The sequence below is a fragment of the Theropithecus gelada genome, chromosome 6 (genome assembly GCF_003255815.1).
Source record: "Theropithecus gelada isolate Dixy chromosome 6, Tgel_1.0, whole genome shotgun sequence".
NCBI classification, from domain to species: Eukaryota; Metazoa; Chordata; class Mammalia; order Primates; family Cercopithecidae; genus Theropithecus; species Theropithecus gelada.
The window spans coordinates 70,711,589-70,734,727 of NC_037673.1; the positions used below are offsets into that span (position 1 = coordinate 70,711,589).

General features: G+C 37.4%; 1 protein-coding gene across 1 annotated transcript in view; it reads right to left on the reverse strand.

Annotated features, from left to right (window-relative positions):
- ANKRD31 (ankyrin repeat domain 31) overlaps window positions 1-23,139 on the reverse strand; it is a 160,681-nt gene that overhangs the window by 134,581 nt on the left and 2,961 nt on the right. Inside the window, exons 2-3 of the mRNA XM_025388455.1 lie at window positions 19,528-19,601; window positions 11,100-11,209 (exon numbers count right to left, since the gene is read on the reverse strand). Coding sequence (XP_025244240.1) covers window positions 11,100-11,209; window positions 19,528-19,601 — 184 coding nt within the window. The remainder of the gene's footprint in view (window positions 1-11,099; window positions 11,210-19,527; window positions 19,602-23,139) is intronic.

Below are 23,139 nucleotides of genomic sequence, written 5' to 3' on the forward strand. Positions count from 1 at the left end.
CCTGCTTTCACTTCTTCAGCATATACAATCAGAAGTGAAATTGCTAAATCATTAAGGTGATTCTATGTTTAACTTTTTTAAGGAATAGCCATACCGTTTTCCACAGCAGTTGCATCATTATACATTCCCATCTGCTATGTACAAGGGTTCCAATTTCTCTACATTCTTGCCAACACTTGTTATTTTTGGGTTTTTTGGAAAAAAAAAAAAAGTCATCACAATGAGTGAAAAGTGGTATTTCATTGTGATTTTGATTTGCATTTCCCTAATGATTAGTGATACTGAGCATCTGTTCATTGACCATTTTTATATCTTATTTGGTGAAATGTCTACTTGAGCCCTTTACTCATTTTCTAATTCAGTTTTTTTTTTTTTTCTCTTGTGGGGTTGTAAGAATTCTTTATATATTCTGTAAAGCATTCATGATTTGCAAATATTTTCTCCCATTCCATAAGATGCTTTTACACTCTGTTGATGGTATACTTTGATGCTCAAAAGTTTTTAATTTTTATGTAATCTAACTTATCTATTTTTTCTTTTGTTGACTGTGCTTTTGGTGTGATAACTGAGAAATCGTTGCCAAATCCAATGTCATGATACTCTTCTCCAATGTTTTCTTCTAAGAGTTTTATAGTTTTGGCTCTTCTGTCTTTATCATAACTCCTTTCCACAAAAAAAAAAAAAAAAGAAAAAAAAAAGTAGAACTTAAGTGAAGAGAAAGAGAAGTGTTCTTTTTTTAATTCCTAGTTTTTTCCTCTTCATTAATATGTGATGATTCTGAACAGCCACTCTTGTCCAGTTCTGAGTTTTAATATTTCCCCTAAGAACCAGAAATTATATGACTTTTGTGTTACAGTGTAAAATACTAACTGGGCAGGGTGCAGTGGGTCACATTTGTAATCCTAGCACTTTGGGAGGTCAATTTGGGCAGACAGCTTGAGCCCAGGAGTTGGAGACCAGCCTAGGAAACATGGTAAAACCCAGTCTCTACCAAAAAAAAAAAACAAAAAAATTAGCCAGGCATGGTGGCCCATGCCTATAGTTTCAACTGTCTAGGAGGCTGAGGTGGGAAGGTCACCTGAATCCAGGGAGATTGAGGCTGCAGTGAGCTATGATTGCACCACTGCATCCCAGCCTGGATGACAGAGACCCCATCTCAAAACTGATTCTGCCTAATTCTTAATTAATATCAGAAAATCTGAAGTTGTTGTGTCCCTTTCAAAAAAGATAAAATGCACTGACAATATGCTTCCATTTTAAGAGTTCACAACATACTGGCTTTTGTCACTTTAAAAGGAATCTTTACTGTTAATATTAGCATCAAAGATCTTTAGTAAAAGACTTCTCTTTAGGGGCCCTTTATGTTTGTTTCTAAGATCAATTATAAAGCTCTCTGAAAATAAAGCCATTAGGCTGAACTTGCAAGCATTTTCATGATTACACTAATACCAATACAGAGCTAATGTCACTCCATACAGGTGGCGGCTGGAGATGTTAACTCGTTAATTAACAATATGCAAGTTATGTCAAAAAATACAAACAAACCAATGTGATAACCTCAACCTTCTCCAATTAATGCTCAGTATTATTTATTGATAATGCATCCCTAAACACTCCAAAGTTACATTAGTTTCACACCTATATACTTCCTAAGTAGGCTTTACAGAGCTCAGAGGCCAGAGATAAGAAGAAATGTCAAGAGACAAACCCAGACGCTTCCAAGAATTAATTCAACAGGGTATACTTACACACAAGATATTTCTGTGTCTCTGCAAAGTAATTTTTCAAATATTTGTAATATTCACTTCATTTATCTTACTAAAGGACCGGTGACTTTTCCTGTTGAGGACTAATTATTCGTTTGACTCTACCTACATAAGGTTCTACACTGAACTCCTGGGCTCAAGCTATCTGCCCATGTTTGGCCTCCAAAAGTGCAAAAGGTAAATGCAAAAGGTAAGAAAGCAAGTAGGAAGGAAGGTTGCTCCTGACAGCTGATTTTTTTCCTCCTCTATAGACAGAACTACCAAACAAGAGCTAATGCCACTGAATAAAAGTGGGGGCTGGAGCTGTTAATTTGTTAATGAACAATATGCAGGAATACATGTCAATCAATTTTTTCATAAGAAACACCAAATTGGTATCTATCTTTTTAATACATGTGACTGCACTTTCCCCTGTCTTTACCCCACTGCATTTTGACAAGGCCATTAAACTGTAGTTTTCTTGTTGTTGTTGTTGTTGTTGTTGTTGTTGTTGTTGTTTTGGAGCTAGGATGTGAGAGGTAAGAGAGGTTAATTGTGTTAATTTAGAGGATCTAGAAAAGAAGCAAATGTATTTCTATACCCTCAACCAAAAAAGCAATCTCCTGCTATCTGAGAACATCATCTTTCACTGATTTATGGATAACTGGGAGTGGAGTGGAAGAAGTCTGGCTTGCCGGATCAGCCCAACCAATCCTGGCTCTCCATGACACACTGAATGTCTCACACAAACTACCTTCACATTTGATAGACCAGAATAGCAGTTACTGGTATTCAGTAAGTGTTTGAAGTACCTGGATGAATTGCTAATAACATTTGCTTAAGATATCTTTCTTTCAGAGTGAGGTACCCAAACTTGGTCATCTATATAAATATTTTAAAATATTTCCAAATATCCATACAATTGCCTTTTAGAGGGTTCCCTCTGGACATATGGTACCATCTGTGTACTGCTTCAGTATTCTTAAATGTTAACATCCACTCACTAGGATCTAAACACAACTTAAATACACAGCGATTTAACCACTGAATGAGAATTGTCTTTACTCCAGTTAAGTTAGGTGCTAAAACCCCATTTTCATCCTACTTCTTCCCAGAAATATTCTTTTTTTTTTTTTTTTTGAGACGGAGTCTCGCTTTGTCACCCAGGCTGGACTGTAGTGGCCGGATCTCAGCTCACTGCAAGCTCCGCCTCCCGGGTTCACGCCATTCTCCTGCCTCAGCCTCCTGAGTAGCTGGGACTACAGGCGCCTGCCACCTCGCCCGGCTAGTTTTTTGTATTTTTTAGTAGAGACGGGGTTTCACCGTGTTAGCCAGGATGGTCTCGATTTCCTGACCTCGTGATCTACCCGTCTCGGCCTCCCAAAGTGCTGGGATTACAGGCTTGAGCCACCGCACCCGGCCAGAAATATTCTTAAGTCATTGCAACTTCTGAACAGAGACAGCAATTTTAGGAAACAAGTTAGGATGAGTTAAAGAGCCAGGAAAAGTATACCATTGGCAGTAGTGATCAGCTCAGTAGAGTCAGGGGTACCTAACTTTAGAAAAATGACATTGCATTTGAGTAGCCCAGCAATTTATTACTCAGTGAGGCAGCTAGGAGGAGAGAATGTTACCTGCCCACTGGGGCTTTAAAAGACCATGCAGTGCATAATCTCTCCATTAGTTCTGGCCTTGCCATCCCTGATCCTTCTTCTATTACACACTCATCAGACAAGCCTGTGGTTATTTATTTCCCCTTCAAAGTTCTCTTTAATGCTCATTTTAACTGATTCTCTCTCTGAATCTGGATAAACGTAGAAGATGGAGGCTGCAAAAGGGAAAAGGAAAGTGAGATTCAAGTTGTATTTACAACTCTCAGATAAATAGTCCTGAGGTAAAAGAAGCAGCCTACTGGTAATAATTGTATAATTCAATTAATCATTACTCCCTGTCAACAAGTATCTTCTAGATGACCAAAAACTGACTATGAGACCAGTGATGCCCACTGTATTAGTCAGGATCCTCCAGAAAAACAGAACCAACGGGATGTGTACATATGTAGAAAGAGATTTATTATAAGGAATTGGCCCCCACAATTATGGAAACTGGCAAGTGCAAATATGCAGTGTGACCTGTCAGGCTCGAGAGACAGAGAGCCAATGGTATAGTTCCAGTCTAAAGGTCAACAGGCAGAGAAGCAGAACAGCCAATAGTACAGATGAAATTTAAAGGCCAGCAGGAAATCATCTGGGAGAGCGAATGGTGCTGATAAAATCTAAAGACAGTCTGCTATAGAATTCTCTCTTACGGGGAGAGGCAGGTCTTTTTGTTCTACTCAGGTCTTCAACTGATAAGGCCTACCCACATGATGGAGGGCAGTCTGCTTTACTCAGGTCCACTGACTTTAATGTTAATTTCATTCAAAAACACTCACAGAAATATCCAGAATAATGTTTGACCAACTATCTGAACATTCGGTGACCCAGCCAAGTTGACACATAAAATGAACCATCATGCCCCCCTAATTTTGACACACCCATGTCTCCATTATCTCTCCAGGCATATCACTAAACTCTCCAAACAAACCAAAATCTATTCATGTAAAGTTTTAAAACTGCTTGCCATATAGCATACATGTAAAGAACTAGAAATGGTATTTTATAAGACCCAACAAAAATGAGGAGAATAAAATATTTTTACAGATTGCTGCCTACATTTAAAAAAATCAAGATGACATATATCAAATCAAAGATCCTCTATTTATTCATTGTTTGTTCTTATTTAAAATAGCTCATCATTTCTAAAATGTCTTCTTTAAAGTTGAAATGTCAATATTGGTATCTGGGGAGAATTTATTTAGAAACCTGTTTCATAATTATTTAGAATTTACTTAGAAATCTAATTCCAGTTGCAAAACAACAAATTAAAAAAAAAAAAAAAAACTCTGAGAAAGTGCCTTTTCAGGTATCTTAATTTCTTTATCTGATAAAGTCAGTTTCTCTCATATAGTTAAATTTCAAAAGGTTTATTTTGATAGGATAAAAGAAAACAATGAAAGAAGCAACATTCATCAATTTATAAAAGAGTATTAATTAAAATTTACTACAGATGTTCAAACACTGGGATTACATTACCTTTTACTGTAGACAAAAGTGGGGATATAAAAGAAAGTTAAAGGAGGTATCTATTTTTCCAATGAAAGTTTTTAAAAAATAAACAAATATCCAATACTTCACTTATCCTTCTTAACGTAATTTTACAACAAGCCCATACTCAGCAGATGGCTACTTTACTATCTGATGATAAAGTTTTGAAGAATACATTTATTAACTCTTCAAGTCCTTTAAGGCGATTGTTCCAAGCTGACTGAATATTAGAAATTAATTGGAAGGTTTTTGAAAACTGAACATTCCCAGGTTCCACCCAAGTATGGGTCTGAGCATCCACATATTTAAAAAGCTACCCAAATGGGTCTGATAATCAAACTTTTTAAACCATGTTCTGAGGTATAATACAGTTCCTGGGACAATAATCACATAGCAAATGTGTCTGAAATAAACGGAAAGAAAAATAATTATTACCACCTATTTCACACTTACTGAAGCCAGAGGAAATAAATGTTATGTTTTCTGATCTCAGAAGTTACAAAACTAATTTTTAAGTGAGTTATTAGAAGCCAAATATAGAGCTCTCAATTTCAAGGAAAGATATTTGGTGTTAAATGTTTTGGTTTTTATCAGAGATCATTTATTTGATACACTTTCCTAGGTATGATATTAAGTAGACCTTCATATTAACTTTTGGGAAATGCTGTCAGTTTCTGCTACTACAATGTATGTATCTTCCCTTCCCTTCCTTATCTCTAGTTAGCTAACTTATTTATACCAGGGTGCTAACAGAATAATTCCTTACTTTTCCCCATGACATTTACTTTAAAAAAAAAATATATATATATATAGAGAGAGAGAGAGAGAGATCTTTCTAACTTTTTGATGTGGGTGTTCAGTGCTATAAATCTCTCTCTTAACACTGCCTTAGCTGTGTTCCAAAGATTCTGGTAAGTTGTGTCTTCGTTCGCATTAATTTCAAAGAACTTCTTGATATCTGCCTTAATTTCATTATTTACCCAAAAGTCCTTCAGGAGAAAGTTGTTTAATTTCTGTGTAATTGTACGGTTTTGAGCAATTTTCTTGGCCTTGACTTCTATTTTTATTGCGCTGTGGTCCAAGAGTGTGGTTGGTATCATTTCAGTTTTTTGAGTTTCCTGAAAATTGTTTCATGTCCAATTGCAGGGTCAATTTTAGAGTATGTGCCATGTGGCAATGAAAAGAATGTATATGCTGTTGTCTTCCAGTGGAGAGTTCTGTAGATGTCTACTAGGTCCATTTGGTCAAGTGTTGAGTTCAGGTCCTGAATCTCTTTGTTAATTTTCTGCCTCAATAATCTGTCTTATACTGTTGGTGTGGTGTTGAAGTCTCCCAGTATTATTGTGTGGGAGTCTAAGCCTCTTCTTAGGTCTCTAAGAACTTGCTCTATGAATATGGGTGCACCTGAGTTGGGTGCATACAGATATAAGACAGTTGGGTCTTCTTGTTGAATGGAATCCTTTACCATTATGTAGTGCCCTTCTTTTTCTTGCTATGGACTAGGGAAGGGAATGCCCCTCTTTGTCTTTTCTGATCTTTGTTTCTAAAAGGCTGTTTTGTTTGAAATTAGGACTGCATCACCTGCTTTTTTCTGTTTTCTATTTGCTTGGTGGATTTTTCTCCAACCTTTTATTTTGAGCCTATGGGTATCACTGCATGTGAGATGGGTCTCTTGAAGACAGCTTATCTCTGGGTCATACCTCTTTATTCAGCTTGACACTCTGTGCCTTTTAATGGGGACATTTAGTTCATTTATATTGAAGGTTAGTATTGATATGTGTGAATTTGATCCTGCCATCATGTTGTTAGCTGGTTATCATGCAGATTTGTTTGTGTGGTTGCTTTATACTGTCACTGGTCTGTGTACTTAAGTGTGTTTGTGTTGTGGCTGGTAACAATCTTTACTTTTCATATTTAGTGCTTCTTTTAGGAGCTCTTGTAAGGAAGTTCTGGTGGTAATGAATCCCCTGAGCATTTGCTTGTCTCAAAAGGATCTTATTTCTCAAATTAACAACCAAACATCACAACTAGAAGAACTGGAGAAGCAACAGCAAAGCAACCTCAAAGCTAGCAGAAGACAAGAAATATCCAAAAATCAGAGCTGAACTGAAGGAGACAGAGACACAAAAACCATATAAAAGATCAACAAATCCAGGAGTTGGTTCTTTGGAAAAAATTAATAGGACAGACAGAATTCTAGGTAGACTAATAAAGAAGAAAAGAGAGAATATCCAAATAAACATAATTAGAAATGGCAAAGAAGATGTTACCACTGACCCCACAGAAATGCAAATAGCCATCAGAGACAACTATCAACACCTCTATGCATATAAATCTAAAATTCTAGAAGAAATGGATAAATTCCTGGACACATACATCCTCCCAAAACTAAATCAGGAAGAAATTGAATACTTAAATAGACCAATAATGAGTGCTGACATTAAATCAGTAATAAACAGCCTACCAACTAAAAAAAGCCCAGGACCAGAGAGATTCACAGCTGAATTACAACAGATGTACAAAGAAGAGTTGGTGCCATTCCTACTGAAGTTATTACAAAAAATTGAGGAGGAGAGACTCATCCCCAAGTCATTCTATGAGGCCACCATAATCCTGATACTAAAACCTGGCAGAGCCACAACAAATAAAGAAAACTTCAGGTTAATATCCTTGATGAACATAGATGCTCATCAAAATTCTCAACAAAATACTAACAAACCAAAAGTGAATTAGCACAACAAAAAGCTAATTCACCACGATAAAGTAGGCCTTATCTCTGGAATGCTTCAACATATTCAAATCAATAAATGTGACTCACCACATAAACAGAAATAAAGACAAAAACCACATGATTATCCCAACAGATGCAGAAAAGGCTTTCAATCAAATTCAAATCATTTCATGTTAAAAACCTTCAATAACCTAGGCATTGAAGGAACATACTTCAAAATAATAAGAGCCACCTATGACAAAGCCGCAGTCACCATCAAACTTCATACTGAATGGGCAAAACTTGGAAGCATTCCCCTTGAAAACCAGAACAAGATAAGGATGCCCTCTCTCACCACTCCTATTCAACATAGTATTGGAAGTCCTGGCCAGAACAGTCAGGTAAGAGAAAGAAATAAAAGGCATCCAAATAAAAAAAGAGGAAGTCAAACTAAACCCTGTTGGCAGATGACATTATTCTATATCTAGAAAACCCCACAGTCTCTGCCCAAAAGCTCCTTGAGCTGATAAGCAACTTCAGCAAAGTTTCAGAATACAAAATTGATGTACAAAAATCAGTAGCATTTCTATACACCAAGAGCAACACCAAACTGACAGTCAAAAGTAACACAGTCGCATTCATAATTGGTAAAACAACAACAAAACAAAAACAAAAACAAACAAAAAACTAGGAATTCAGCTAACTAGGAAGGTGAAAGATCTCTACAATGAGAATTACAAAACACTGCTCAAAGAAATCATATGTGACCCAAATAGAAGAACATTCCATACTCATGAATAGGAAGACTTAATATTGTTAAAACGGCCGTATCACCCAAAGCAATTTACAGATTCAGTGCTATGACATCCTTCACAGAACCAGAAAAAACTATTCTAAAATTCATACGGAACCAGAAAAGAGCCCGAATAGCCAAGGCAATTCTAAGCAAAAAGAAAAAGCAGGAGGAATCACATTGCCTGTCTTCAAACTCTAAAAAGCTACCATAACCAAATCAGCATGGTACTGGTACAAAAATAGAAACATAAACCAATGAAACAGAAGAGAAAGCCCAGAAATACAGCTACACACCTATGACAATCTGATCTTTGGCAAAGCTGACAAAAACGAGCAATGGGGAAAGAATTCCTCATTCAATAAATGGTGCTGGGATAACTGGCTAGTATATACAGAAGGTTGAAACTGAACCCCTTTCTTATACCTTATATAAAAATCAACTCAAGATGGATTAAAGATCTAAATATAAAACCTAAAACTATAAAACCCTGGAAGGTAACCTAGGAAATACTATTTTGGACATAGGAACTGGCAAAGATTTGATTATGAAAATTCCAAAAGCAATCACAAGAAAAACAAAAATTAACAAATGGGACCTAATTAAACCAAACAGCTTCTGCACAGCAAAAGAAACTATCAACAGAGTAAACAGGCAACCTACAGAATGGTACAAAACGTTTGACAGGCAACCTACAGAATGGGAGAAAATGTTTGCAAACTATACATCTGACAGAGGTCTAATATACAGAATCTACAAGAAACTTACACAATGTATAAACAAAAAACACCTCCATTAAAAAGTGGGCAATAGCCGGGCACAGTGGCTCACGCCTGTAATCCCAGCACTTTGGGAGGCCGAGGCGGGCAAATCACCTGAGATCAAAAGTTCAAGATCAGCCTAATTAACATGTAGAAACTCCATCTCTACTAAAAATACAAAAAAATTAGCCAAGCATGGTGGCGCATGCCTGTAATCCCAGCTACTCAGAAGGCAGAGGCAGGAGAATTCTTTGAACCTGGGAGGCAGAGATTGCGGTGAGCTGAGATTGTGCCATTGCACGCCAGACTGTGCAACAAGAGCAAAACTCCATCTCAAAAAAAAAAAAAAAAAAAAAAGTGGGCAAAATACATGAACAGACACTTTTCAAAAGAAGACATATACGTGGTCAACAAGCATACGAAAAAATGCTCAATGTCACTAATTATTCAGGAAATGCAAATCAATGAGATACCAGCTCACACCAGTCAAAATGGCTATTAAAAGTTAAAGAATAACAGGCCAGGTGCAGTGGCTTATGCTAGTAATCACAGCACTTTGGGAGGTCAAAGTGGGCAGATCGCTTGTGGTCAGGAGTTTGAGACCAGCCTGGCCAACATAGCAAAACCCTGTCTCTGCTAAAAATACAAAAATTACCCAGGCATGGTGGCACGTGGTAGAATACTATGCAGTCATACAAAAGAATGAGATTATGTCTTTGCAGCAACATGGATGGAACTGGAGGCCATTATCCTTAGCAAATTAATGCAGAAACAGAAAACCAAGTAATGCATATTCTCACTTATAAGTAGGAGCTAAATCATGAGAACACATGGACAGAAGGAGGGGAAACACAGATACTGGAGCTTGCTTGAGGGAGAATGATGGGAGAAGGAAAAGGTTCAGAAAAAAAAAAACTGTCAGGTACTATGCTTAGTACGCAGGTGATAATAATCTGTACACCAAAAAAATTTGATTGTCAGAAATCTACATGCAGTTTGAAATGACATGTCAAAATCATATTTTAAAAGACAAAAAAAAGTAAAAATTATTAGTATGTGTGTGTGTGCGTGTGCATACACATACATACACTCACACACAAGACAACAGAAGTGTCTTTTCAGTGGCCTATATCTCAAATTATACCATACAGGCTATATCTTCTTCACAAGTTTAAGAATAATCCCTAATATAAAATGGAGATGAAACTCATAATTATTACATCCTACTTTAACCTCTATTCCTCTCATATCTGCATCTCTACTAAAGGGCGAAAAACATAAGAGGTGTAAGAGTAGACAAAAGAAAACACAGTTCACTTTTGAACAACACAGGCTTGAACTGTGTGGGTTCACTTACACATGAATTTTTTTCAACCCCTGCCACCCCTGGGAAAGCAAAACCAACCCCTCCTCTTTCTCTCTTTTTCTTCCCCAGTCTACTCAATGTGAAGATGATAGGATGAAGATCTTTATGATGACCCCCTTGCACTTAATGAATAGTAAATATATTTTCTCTTCTTTATCATCTTAACATTTTCTTTTCTCTATCTTACTGTGTTGTAACAATACAGTATATAATACATATAAAAGACAAAATATGTATTGACTATCAGTAAGGCTTCCAGTCAACAGTAGGCTATTAGTAGTTTAGTTTTGGGAGAGTCAAAAGTTGTATGTGGATTTCTGACTGCACAAAGGGTCAGCATCCCTAACTCCCAAATTGTTCAAGGGTCAACTGTATTTTAAATCCTCCCTCCTAAAACAATTGTTTTCATCAAAGTTTCAGCAAAGAAATAGAATGACTGGTTAAGAAAGAGGTAAAAATTAATAAGAAAAGAGGAAAGAAGCAAAATAATAGACAAAAAGAATAAGAATTAGCAATTTGCCACTCTGATAGCATTTCCAATTTTTAATGAGTGTGTATTCAATCAACACACTACACACCTGTAATATTGTATCCTCGCTAAGAATAGCCATCATCCTATTTTTACTCATTTGCTCTTGCAGATCCTCTTTGAGCTTAAATCCAAGTTGAATCTCAGGAGAAGGCATGCCTAGAATGAAACATAATCATAAAACATTGGCAACAGTTTTATTGCTCTGCTTGGCAATGGCTCAAGAATTTTATAGGCATGCAAAATGTCATTAAGAATCATCTAGAATATCATAATTTCTTTTCTTATTTCTTCTTAAAAAAGGGGGGATATATGTGCAGAACGTGCAGGTATATGTGTGCCACACATAGGTATATGTGTGCCACGGTGGTTTGCTGCACCTATTGATGCATCCTCTAAGTTCCCTCCCCTCACCCCTCAACCCCCAACAGGCCCAGGTGTGTGTGTGTGTGTTCCCCTCTCTGTGTCCATGTGTTCTCAATGTTCAACTCCCACTTATGAATGAGAACATGCAGTGTTTGGTTTTCTGTTCCTGTGTTAGTTTGCTGAGGATGATGGTTCCCAGCTTCATCCATGTCCCTGCAAAGGACTGAGATTGTGGCTGCATAGTATTTCATGGTGTATATGTTCCACATTTTCTTTATCCAGTCTATCATTGATGGGCCTTTGGGTAGGTTCCAGGTCTTTGCTATTGTAAATAGTGCTGCAGTAAACATACATGTGCATGTGTCTTTATAGTAGAATGATTCATAATCCTTTGGGTTTACACCCAGTAATGGAATTGCTGGGTCAAATGGTATTTCTGGTTCTAGATCCTTGAGGAATCGCTGTACTATCTTCCACAATGGTTGAACTAATATACATTCCCACCAACAGTGTAAAAGCATTCCTATTTCTTCACAGCCTTGCCAGCATCTATTGTTTCCTGACTTTTTAATAATTACCATTCTGACAGGCATGAGATGGTATCTCCTTGCGGTTTTAATTTGCATTTCTCTGATGATCAGTGATGTTGAGCTTGTTTTATATGTTTATAGTATATCATAATTTCTTAACTGCCACTTTTATCTGTTAATATTTTTTAATTATTAAGAGGAAACACATATACTACATTGAACGAAATAATACTTGATATTTCTTTGTCTCAGGATGAATAAAGGCAATCAATATGCATAGAAAGTACATAGATAACTTTCCAAGTTCATAGAAAAATATCCAAAGAAATTACTAGATTTTTGGTTTTTGAACATCTGAAGCAACAACGGAAAGGAAAGAAATATAGAAATATACCCCCGTATAGATCACAAGATGAGAATGGATTCAAGGAAATCCAAACAGTAGTAAACAGCTTGTTATAGACCGAATGCCTGTGCACACCTGCCCCAGCCAAATTCATATGCTGATGCCCTACCCGCCAATGTGATGATAATAGAAGGTAAGATCTTTGGGAGGTAGTTGGGTTTAGATGAGGTATTGAGGGTGAAGCCCTCATAATCCCTCCTGGAATTAATATCCTTATAAAAAGAGAGAAAAACCAGACCTCTCTCTCCCTGAGCACAAAGAGGAGGTCATGTGAGCACACAGCAATGTAGCAGCCATCCGCACAATCCAGGAAGAGGGTCCTCACCAAGAACCAAATCTGCCAGCACCTTGATTTTGGATTTCTCATCCTCCAGAACTGTGAAAACTACATGTCTGTAGATCAAACTATCCAGTTTATAGGATTTTGTTATAGCAGCCCAAGTTGACTAAGACACAGCTCATCACACAACACAGGAAAAGGAAGAGATCTCTCAGAAATAACTATCTATCTATCTATCTATCTATCTACACATACATTTCTTCCATTAGAATTCCAGAAAACCACCCAGTTCAGAGAAAAACCCACTAACAAAAGTTGGAAGAAGGTAAATCGGAAGAACACTGTGATTAATGTCATACTGCATTGAGCTTGCTGTTTGTACCAAAGAAACTTAGGATGAATGCTGTGGCCAATTACTCTGTATGACAGCATATCTTCCCTACCATATATAGAAATATATTATACTAAAGTTAAGGATAATAAAATAATGTAATGACGAAACAGTCACAGAAATAGTCAAACAGGTCAATGAAACAAAACAATAAGTAGAAAATGGACATACATACATACATATATATGGAAATTTAATATATGACAATGGTACTTTAAACCATGGCAACAAGATGGATTATTCAATAAATGATATTGGGAAAATTGGTTAACCATTTCAAAAAAATAAAGTTTGAACCCTACCTTTCTCATATGCCAAAATACTCCAAATGTTAAAAAATAAAAGCTATAAATATAATCAATGGAAATAAAGATTAAAAATACCTCTTTATGGTTTTGAGGTCACTGAAGTATTTCTAAGTCTGATAGAGAAAGAACAAACCCTAAAAGAGAAGACCAACAGCTTTTACTACACAAAAACTTAAAATTTCTTCACTGCAAAATATATCATGAATAATATTAAAAGATAACCAGAAAACTGGGTAAAACTATTCACAATATATATGACAAAGATTTGCTATCTTTAATATATAAAATGCTCTTATAAATCAATAATAAAATGAAAATAATTTGGAGACAGATGCAGGCAATTCACACACAAAAATAATTATGAATTATCAATATTAAAATAGGCCTAACACTGGTATTCTTTGAAAATGCAAAACTAAATCAGATACTTTTTATTTGACACAGACTGAATTATGTCCTGTATTGATTGTAGGGAGAAGGAGACATCTTTTTAGGGGGAAATATATGTCAAGAGCTGAGCACAAAGTTTTAGATAGTTATTCTAAGGAAATAATCAGAAAAGCAGGCAAAGGTATAACTATTAATATATTCATATTTTGTAATAGTATTGAAAAACATTAAATATCATTAATTCATTAAATAAGGTACATTCATACAATGGAATTGTTGGGAATAGGCCCACCAAAATCTGGCCATAAACTGGCCCCAAACCTGGCCATAAACAAAATCTCCGCAGCACTGTGACATGTTCATGATGGCCAAAACACCCATGCTGGAAGGTTGTGGGTTTACCGGAATGAGGGCAAGGAACACGTGGCCCACCCAGGGCAGAGAACTGCTTAAAGGCGTTCTTAAACCACAAACGACAGCATGAGCAATCTGTGCCTTAAGGACATGCTCCTGCTGCAGATAACTAGGCCAACCCATCCCTTTATTTCAGCCCATCCCTTCATTTCCCATAAGAGATACTTTTAGTTAATCTAACATCTATAGAAGCAATGCTAATGACTGGCTTGCTGTTAATAAATATGTGGGTATATCTCTGTTCAGGGCTCTCAACTCTGAAGGCTGTGAGACCCCTGATTTTCCACTTCACACCTCTATATTTCTGTGTGTGTGTCTTTAATTCCTCTAGTGCTGCTGGGTCAGGGTCTCCCTGACCAAGCTGGTCTTGGCAGGAATAATACGTAGCAATGTAAAAGGATGAGGTAGACTCCAACATGGACCTAGTACCTCTTTTGTATACCAGCAGGTGGAGAGACTCCGTTGATCGCCATGGTCAACAAAATCCCTAAGGACTTTTTGTTGACCAAGGAGTCAATACTAAGAACAATGACCATATTAATTTGAAGGCAGCAGGCAGGATGGTCATGTGGTACAGTTTAGGATTAGGAGTCATACACCACTTAGTAAACTAATGAAGGCCTATTGTGAATGACAGGGTTTGTCAATGAGACAGATTAGATTCCAATTTGACAGGCAACCAATGACACAAGCACAAATGTGGATGAAGATAAAACTGATGTGTTCCAAGAGGAGATAGGAGGTGTCTACTTAAAAGAAAACCTAAGACTCTGACATGTGGTTTCAGGTGAGACCTAGCATACTGACAGCTATGGTGGCTATGGTGAGAAAGGTGGAGGAGGCCTTCTGCTTGAGAAGGGTAGAGGGAACAGTAAAGGGGACTTTGTCTTACACCTTAGGTATGCACTCAGCCACAATGCATAGAGCACCAAGGAGGCTTTTGAGATCACTGATTTGAGAAGACCTTGAACAGCATTTCTGGACCTGCCCTGGGCCAGAGGGGAGCCCAGTGCCCTGAAGGGTGGGTTCCAGACCTGACAGCATTCACCACAAGCTGACTGAAGAGCCCTAGGGCATTAAGTGAACACTGGCAGTAGCCTGGCAGTATTCCGCCTTGGACCTATGGTAGTGGTGGCCATGGGGTTGAGGCTCTTCCACCCATGGAAAGGGGAAGGAAGAGTGGGAAGGACTGTGTCTCTTGGTTTGAATGCCAGCTCAGCCACAGTAGAATAGAATACCAGGTAAATTTCTAAGGGTTTTTATTCCAGTCTCTGGCTCCCAGACAGCATCTCTAGACCTGCGTGAGGATTAGGGGAGCTCACTGCACTGAAGGGAAGGACACAAGCCTGGCTGGTTTTGCTACCTGCTGATTGTAGAGCTGTAGTGAACATAGGTGGTAGCCAGGTAATGGCTACAGCAGGCCTTGGGCAAGACTCAGTACCCTGCTGGGTTCAGGTCTGAACCAGTGGTGGTGGCTACGGGAGTACTTTAGGTCTATCCCAGTGGTGGACAGTATTACCCTGATATCACAGAATGGGAGAAAATATTTGCAAACTATCCATGTGACAAGTAACCAGAATACCTAAGGAGTTCAAACAACTCTATAGGAAAAAAATACAATAGTTGGATTTTAAAATGGGCAAAAGATCTGAACAAACATGTCTCAAAAGAAGACATACAAATGATAAACAGATATATGAAAAGGTAGTCAACATCATGGATCATCAGAGAAATACAAATCAAAACTACAATGAAATATCATCTCACTCCAGTTAAAAATGGCCTTTATGCAAACAACAGGCAATAACAAATGCTGGTAAAGATGTGGAGAAAAGTGAACCATCATACACTGTTGGTGGGAATGTAAATTAGTACAATCACTGTGGAAAACACTTTGGCAATCCCTCACAAAAACAGAAATATAGCTACCATACAATCCAGCAATCCCACTCCTAGGTATCTGGGATTTTCCTTTCCAAAAGAAAGAAAATCGATATATTAAAGAGATATCTGAACTCCCATGTTTATTTTAGCACTATTCACAAGAACCAAGATTTGCAAGCAACCTAAGTGTCCATCAGCAGATAAATGGATAAAGGAAATGTGATATATATACACAGTAGAGTACTATTCAGCCATGAAAAAGAATGAGATTCTATCATTTGCAACGTGGATGGAACTGCAGGTCACAAGTGAAATAAGCCAGGAACAAAAACACAAACTTCACATATTCTCACTTATTTGTGGGAACCAAAAATCACAACAATTGAACTCATGAAGATAAGAAGTAGAAGGATGGTTACCAGAGGCTGGGAAAAATATTGGGGGCTGAGGAGGATGTAGGGATGGTTAATGGGTACAAAAAAAAATAGAAAGAATGAATAAGACCTACTGTTTGCTAGCACAACAGAATGAGTAGAGTCAAAATTAATTAATTGTACATTGTAAAATAATAAAAGAATATAATTGGATTGTTTGAAGTATAAAGGATAAATGCTTAAAGTGATGGATACCCCATTTACCCTGATGTGATTATCATGCCTAAATATCTCATATACCCCATAAATATATACACCTACTATGTACCCACAAACTTAAAAATTAAAAATTAAAAAAAGAAAGAAAACCTGGTACTTTACTCCATAACTCTATTTTTACAGACCAGAAATACATTCTCAGTTAGAAAACAATTTCATTCTACCATATCCTAATATAGCATAGTTTTCTCTATTGTTTCATTTTCCCTTCTCTATTCCTTTACTGCAGGGGTCCCCTATCTCTGGACCATGGACCAGTACCCATCCGTGGCCTGTTATGAATCAGGCTACACGGTAGAAGGTAAGCAGCAGGCGAGCCACCATTATTACCTGAGCTCCACCTCCTATCTCATCAGTAGTAGCATTAGATTCTCATAGGAGTGCAAACCCTACTGTTAACTGCACATGCGCGGGATCCAGGTTGTACACTCTTTATAAGACTCTAATGCCTGATGACCTGAGATGGAGCAGTTTCATCCTAAAACCATACCCCCAACCACCATCCTTGGAAAAATTATCTTCCATGAAATTGGGCCCTGGTGCCAAAAAGGTTGGAGACCGCTGCTTTACTGTACATAAAGTAACTAGTGTATGTACACAAACATATTGCATTCTTTTGTTTTACTATATGGTCAGTGAAAGGTTTTGACTGACATCAAATGAAGTTAGGAGGGAAAAAAACAATGGCTATGTGAAAATACCCACTTTCTCCATTAGTAGCATGCTCACTCAGCTCTTACCTTCATAATGCAGTAAGTTATTTTGCTCTATTTTAACACACACACACACCAAAAAAAACATAAAAATCCTTGCATGCCTTGTTTGACTGGAGAATTTTAGTGTTTTTCATTTATCTTTGCAAAACCAAGGGCAATTTTATAACTTTTTTTGTATGTAGATGTTGAATGTAGAGCAATCTGTCATTTAGTAGAAATAAATGAGTCTAAAAAATGATTGCTAGTTTTCCTTTTGAAACATGGATCTTGTGCTTAAATAAACTTCATTGGGAGTAGAATTATAGGGAAGAGTAAGGAACATGACCTTTCATTTTCTACATGATATACTTTTATATTTTAATATTTTTAATAACCAGCGACATAGTAAAGATTTATCCATTTGGAAAAGAAAAGAAAAAAAATTAAACTTGGTTGGAATATTGAAACAGACCTCTAACTCCTTTCTAGTGGTACTTTATACATCATAAGAAGGCATCCTGGAGATCAATATTATACACTGTCCCTTCCAATTACATGTGAGAAAAAGCACTCCAAGATGAAACTGTAACTTCCCACCTAGGTATCAGGTGAGATGATGTACAGTGAAAAGACTGTGAACCATAAATACACAAAAGTTAGAAGACCTTTGTGGATGTTTAGGAATTTTGTTTTTCTATTTCACACTTATTTCCACACATCCTCCAAAAAAAGATTTTTTTTAAGGCTCACAGAAAGAAACTATAAAGAGAAACAACCTATCATTTAAACAACTACCACAGAATTGGTCTTTCTGAACAAGGACTATCGGTGATAGATTTTTCTAGAAATGTTTAAATCAATCTAGAAGTGGCCTCAGGAAGTTTGGTGAATCGGTAGAAGAAAGGCACGTTTACAATACATATTTACTAAGGATGTGTGTGCCCTAATTTTAATCTAGAAAAATAAGACTGGTTATTAAAAAGCATTATTTACTTTTACAAATAGACAGGTTCTAGGGTTAGGCTAGAGATTTGGAAAAGAAAAAAGGTTATATGGGTGGCACTTCAATACTTCCGTTGCCCTTTCTAGGAATCTTTAGCATCTTGTGGAAGTTATGATCCCCAATGCTGTCCCTAGTCTAACAGGCCCTAATAAACTAAGTCTGTTAAAATTAAGGAACAAGACTAAGGATGAAAAGAGGAGTTAATGAAATGGTAATCAGCAGGTCCTTGAATAACTTCATTTCAACATTGATTTAAAAAAAATCAACTCACGCCTGTAAACCCAGCATTTGGAAAGGCCGAGGTGGGCGGATCACGAGGTCAGGAGTTCGAGACCAGCCTGGCCAATATGGTGAAACCCCATCTCTACTAAAAATACAAAATTCAGCCGGGTCTGGTGGTGCGCACACATAGTCCCAGTTACTCGTGAGGCTGAGGCAGAAGAATCACTTGAACCGAGGAGGCAAAGGTTACAGTGAGCCGAGATCATGCCACTGCACTCCAGCCTGAGCAACAGAGCAAGACTCCGTCTCAAAAAAAAAAACATCAATTCCCAGCATGGGCCACTGTCTGTGGAATTTGTATGTTCTCCCCATGTTTGCATGGGTTTCCTGCAGGTACTCCAGTTTCTTCCCACATCCCAAAGATGTGCCTGTTAGGTTCAGTGGCATGTCTAAATGGTCCCAATACAAGTGTGTGTATGTGTGTCTGTGTGTGTGTGTGTGAGTGTGTGTGTGTGTGTGTGTGCGTGCGTGCATTCTTCAATGGAGTGGCCTCCAGTCCAGGGTTGACTCCTGCCTTGAGCCCTGAGCTGCCAGGATAGGCTTCGGTGACACTCAACCCTGAAGCGGAATAACTGGGTAAACAATTACGTTACTCGTTTGTAATAATCTTTCTTAAATGTATATATAGCTCACATTTATTTCAATGTTTACTATCAGAAGTGTGTTGGTATTTATTTAGGTTCAGTGATGTTCTTGTGACCAGAAATATGTTATAGAAGCTTAACGGTTATTTATAACAATTAGCTTATGGTAAAATTGGTTTCCTTATAATTTATTTTGCTTAAAGTCTCAGTTTCCAAGAACCTATCAATGACATTAAATGAGGACTTACTGGGAAACTAAAGGGACTACTTAATGAAAAGAATCATTCTCACCTTCGCACATTCCTCTTGTATCAGGATGCAGACTGAACTCAGATTTAAGAGCTGTGTCTTGATCAAACAGCAACCTTTCAAATACCAAAAGGGAAGACACAAGTTGTTAATGTATTTTAAACAAAGACTACATTTTAACCATCATTTGTATTATACCAAAGCTTGCTAAAATTCTTAGTTATACCACTATTAATGTTTCTATTTCAAAGTGTTATTTCAGAAATGTACAATTTGATTGAAAACACACCCAAGATGAAAAATAAAGACTCATGTATATAGTCATGTTAATTTTACAAATATTCTGTTATTATTTTTTAATATTTGGGGGTAAGGGACAAATATCACTGTCTCTAGTCTAATAAACCTTAATAACTTTTTGAAAAGAGATAAAACGAGATCATTTGAGGGACCAGTGTTCGTGGCTTTTTTTCCTTCACATTTCTCTATACCAGAGAACTTGAGATTAATATTCCAGGATTACATCTGAGTATATGTTTTCATAGTATGCACTGACAGAATTCCTTTATGTATTTATTTTGAGACACGGTCTCTCTCTGTCACCCAAGCTGTAGTGCAGTGGCATGACCTTGGCTCACTTCAAACTCTGGGCTCAAGAGATCCTCCGGCCTCAGCCTCCCAAGTAGCTGGGACTACAGGTGTGCACCACCATGCCTGGCTATTTTTTTAATATATTTTTTTGTAGAGCCAGGGTCTTATCATGTTGCCCAGGCTGGTCTTGAACTCCTGAGCTTAAATGATCCTGCCTTGACCTCCCAAAGTGCTGGGATTACAGGAATGAGCCACCATACCTGGCCCAGAGTTCCTTTAATTTTTGGATTTACTTCTTACTATGTTCAAGGGAACATCACAGCAACAAAGAGAGAAGACACACAGTCCTTGCCCCCGGGAAGCTCCAAATCTAGTAAGGGATACAGAGCTATGAAAATAAGCATGATATGCCATGAGTATGCTATTAGGCAAACTAAAATATTTATCTTTTCTATTTAAATGGGCAGAAAATGGACAAAAGACTTGAATAGACATTTCTGCAAAGAGGAAATACAAATAGCCAACAAGTACATGAAAAGATGTTCATCATCACTAATCGTTGGGGAAATGCAAATCAAAACCACGAGATACTACTTCATACTCAACAAGATGGCTGTTTACGAAAAATGAAAAATTAAGCCAGATACTGTCACTCATGCTTGTAATCCCAGCTACTCAGGAGGTTGAAGCAAGAAGATGACTTGAGACCAGTTCAAGGCTGCAGTGAGCTATGATCAGGCCATTGCACTCCAGCCTAAGTGACAAAGTGAGACACTGTCTCAAAAAACAAAAACACACACCCAAAACTTTCCAATAGTTCTCAGCATCAGAAAAATTGGCAATGAAAATGACTCCAGTCCTTAACTTTTCTGTTATAACACACCCTCTGTGAGAGTGAGTACAGGCTCCTGCTATAAGAAGAGAAGCATTTTCTTGGCTCTTTTCTATTGACCATTACTAAGGATTAAAAATTCATTATTAGAATATGAATTATACCACAGTTATAGTGCATTTTTCCAAGAAGTAAACCATCTATTAATGTCCCTCCAAAAAGTAAAACTATCTATTAATGTCCCTAAAAGTGTAAGTTTACCTCTTAAAATGTTGTGAGATTTTTGTTTGTTTCTTTGTCTGTTTCTTTTCAGACACAGTCACTCTGTCACCCAGGCTGGAATGAAGTGGTGCCATCTCAGCTCACTACAGCCTCCACCACCCAGGTTCAAGTGATTCTCCTGCCTCAGCCTCCTGAGTAGCTGAGATTACAAGTGCCTGCCACCAGGCCCAGCTAATTTTTATATTTTTAGTAGAGACAGGGTTTCACCATATTGGCCAGGCTGGTCTCAAACTCCTGACCTTCAGGTCTCAACCTCCCAAAATGCTGGGATTACAGGTGTGAGCCACTGCACCCAACCAAATTTTGTGAGGTTTTTTTTTTATTATTTAAAAATAACACAAAAGGGGTATGGAAGAATTTTAGGGTATAATGACACTATTCTATATCTTGATTGTGATAGTAGTTACACAATTATGTTTGTCAAAACTCAGAATTGTATGCTTTAAAAGGTGAACTTTACGTAAATTCCTCCTTGAAGGGTGACAGAATATGCCACCCCAAAATAAGCCACTGTGACATACGGATTACTCTGAGCTAAAGGCAACTTGAAAAACAGCAGATGCTTCCCTTTTTCTTCTTGAAAACAGGAGATAAAAACTCCTATGTAAAAGATGCCCTCCCTGTAGAAGGAGAAAAGAAACATTTTTCAATAGTCAAGAGAATTCTGTACAAACAGATCTTGTTAAAATAATTCTTATCTTCCTTTAGCCTCCCTACATAATTTAGTTACTTTTCCACAACTGCCTCTCTGTTTAACCTAATACAAAAGCATAAACGTTTTGCCATTTCTTTTTTTTTTTTTCTTTTTTTGAGATGGGAGTCTTGCTCTGTTGCCCAGGCTGGAGTGCAGTGATATGATCTCAGCTTACTGCAACCTCCACCTCCCGGGTTCAAGCTATTCTCCTGCCTCAGCCTCCTGAGTAGCTGGGACTACAGGTGCATGCCACTATGTCCAGTTAATTTTTGTATTTTTAATAGGGACAGGTTTTCACCTTGTTGGCCAGGCTGGTCTCGAACTCCTGACCTCAAGTGATCTGCCCACCTCAGCCTCCCATAGTGTTGGGATAACACACATGAGCTACCATACCCGACCAGGTTTTGCTATTTCTTTGGGTCTTCATTTCCTTATGAGGACTCCTGTGTCCCATAAAACTTATTTTAAATTTACAGAAGTTTTAATATTTAAAGTATTTAATCTATTTCATATTTAATTCTTAGGCTTAACCAGGGTCCTATGAGGGGAAAGGCAGAATTTCTGCCCCTACTACAATCTTAATTAAAAATGAAAAAACTAATATAAATATGTTAATATTCTAATATGTAAACATAAAAAATTAACATTATACCAATAAAGTACCAATAAGGGCCGGGTGCAATGGCTCATGCCTGTAATCCCAGCACTTTGGGAGGCTGAAGTGGGGAGATCACTTGAAGTCAGGAGTTCGGGACCAGCCTGGCCACCAAGGTGAAACCCCATCTATACTAAAAATACAAAAATTAGCTGGGCATGGTGGTGTGTGCCTATAGTCCCAGCTACTCAGCAGGCCCAGGCAGGAGAATGGCTTGAACCTGGGTGGGTGGAAGCTGCCGTGAGCTGAGATCACTCCAGCCTGGGTGATAGAACAAGACTCCATCTCAAAAATATATATATAAAATAAAGTCCTGATTCTTTCCTAAGGAAATTATTTTTAAAAACCCCAACATTTAATGTTTAAGGAAATTATCTCAGAGTTATTTGCAATAACAAAAAATTTAAAAAACGAAATGTTTTGTTTTAGAATCATATAATGCTTCAATAAATTATATCTTTATGACAGAAAACTATCAATAATTTAGGGAAGAATTTTAATGACATTGCAAATGTTTAAAAATAATGTTAAGTGAAAACTGTAAACTTGTACAAATTGATTCAAACTTTGTAAAAGAATTATAGGTGCACACACAAAAGC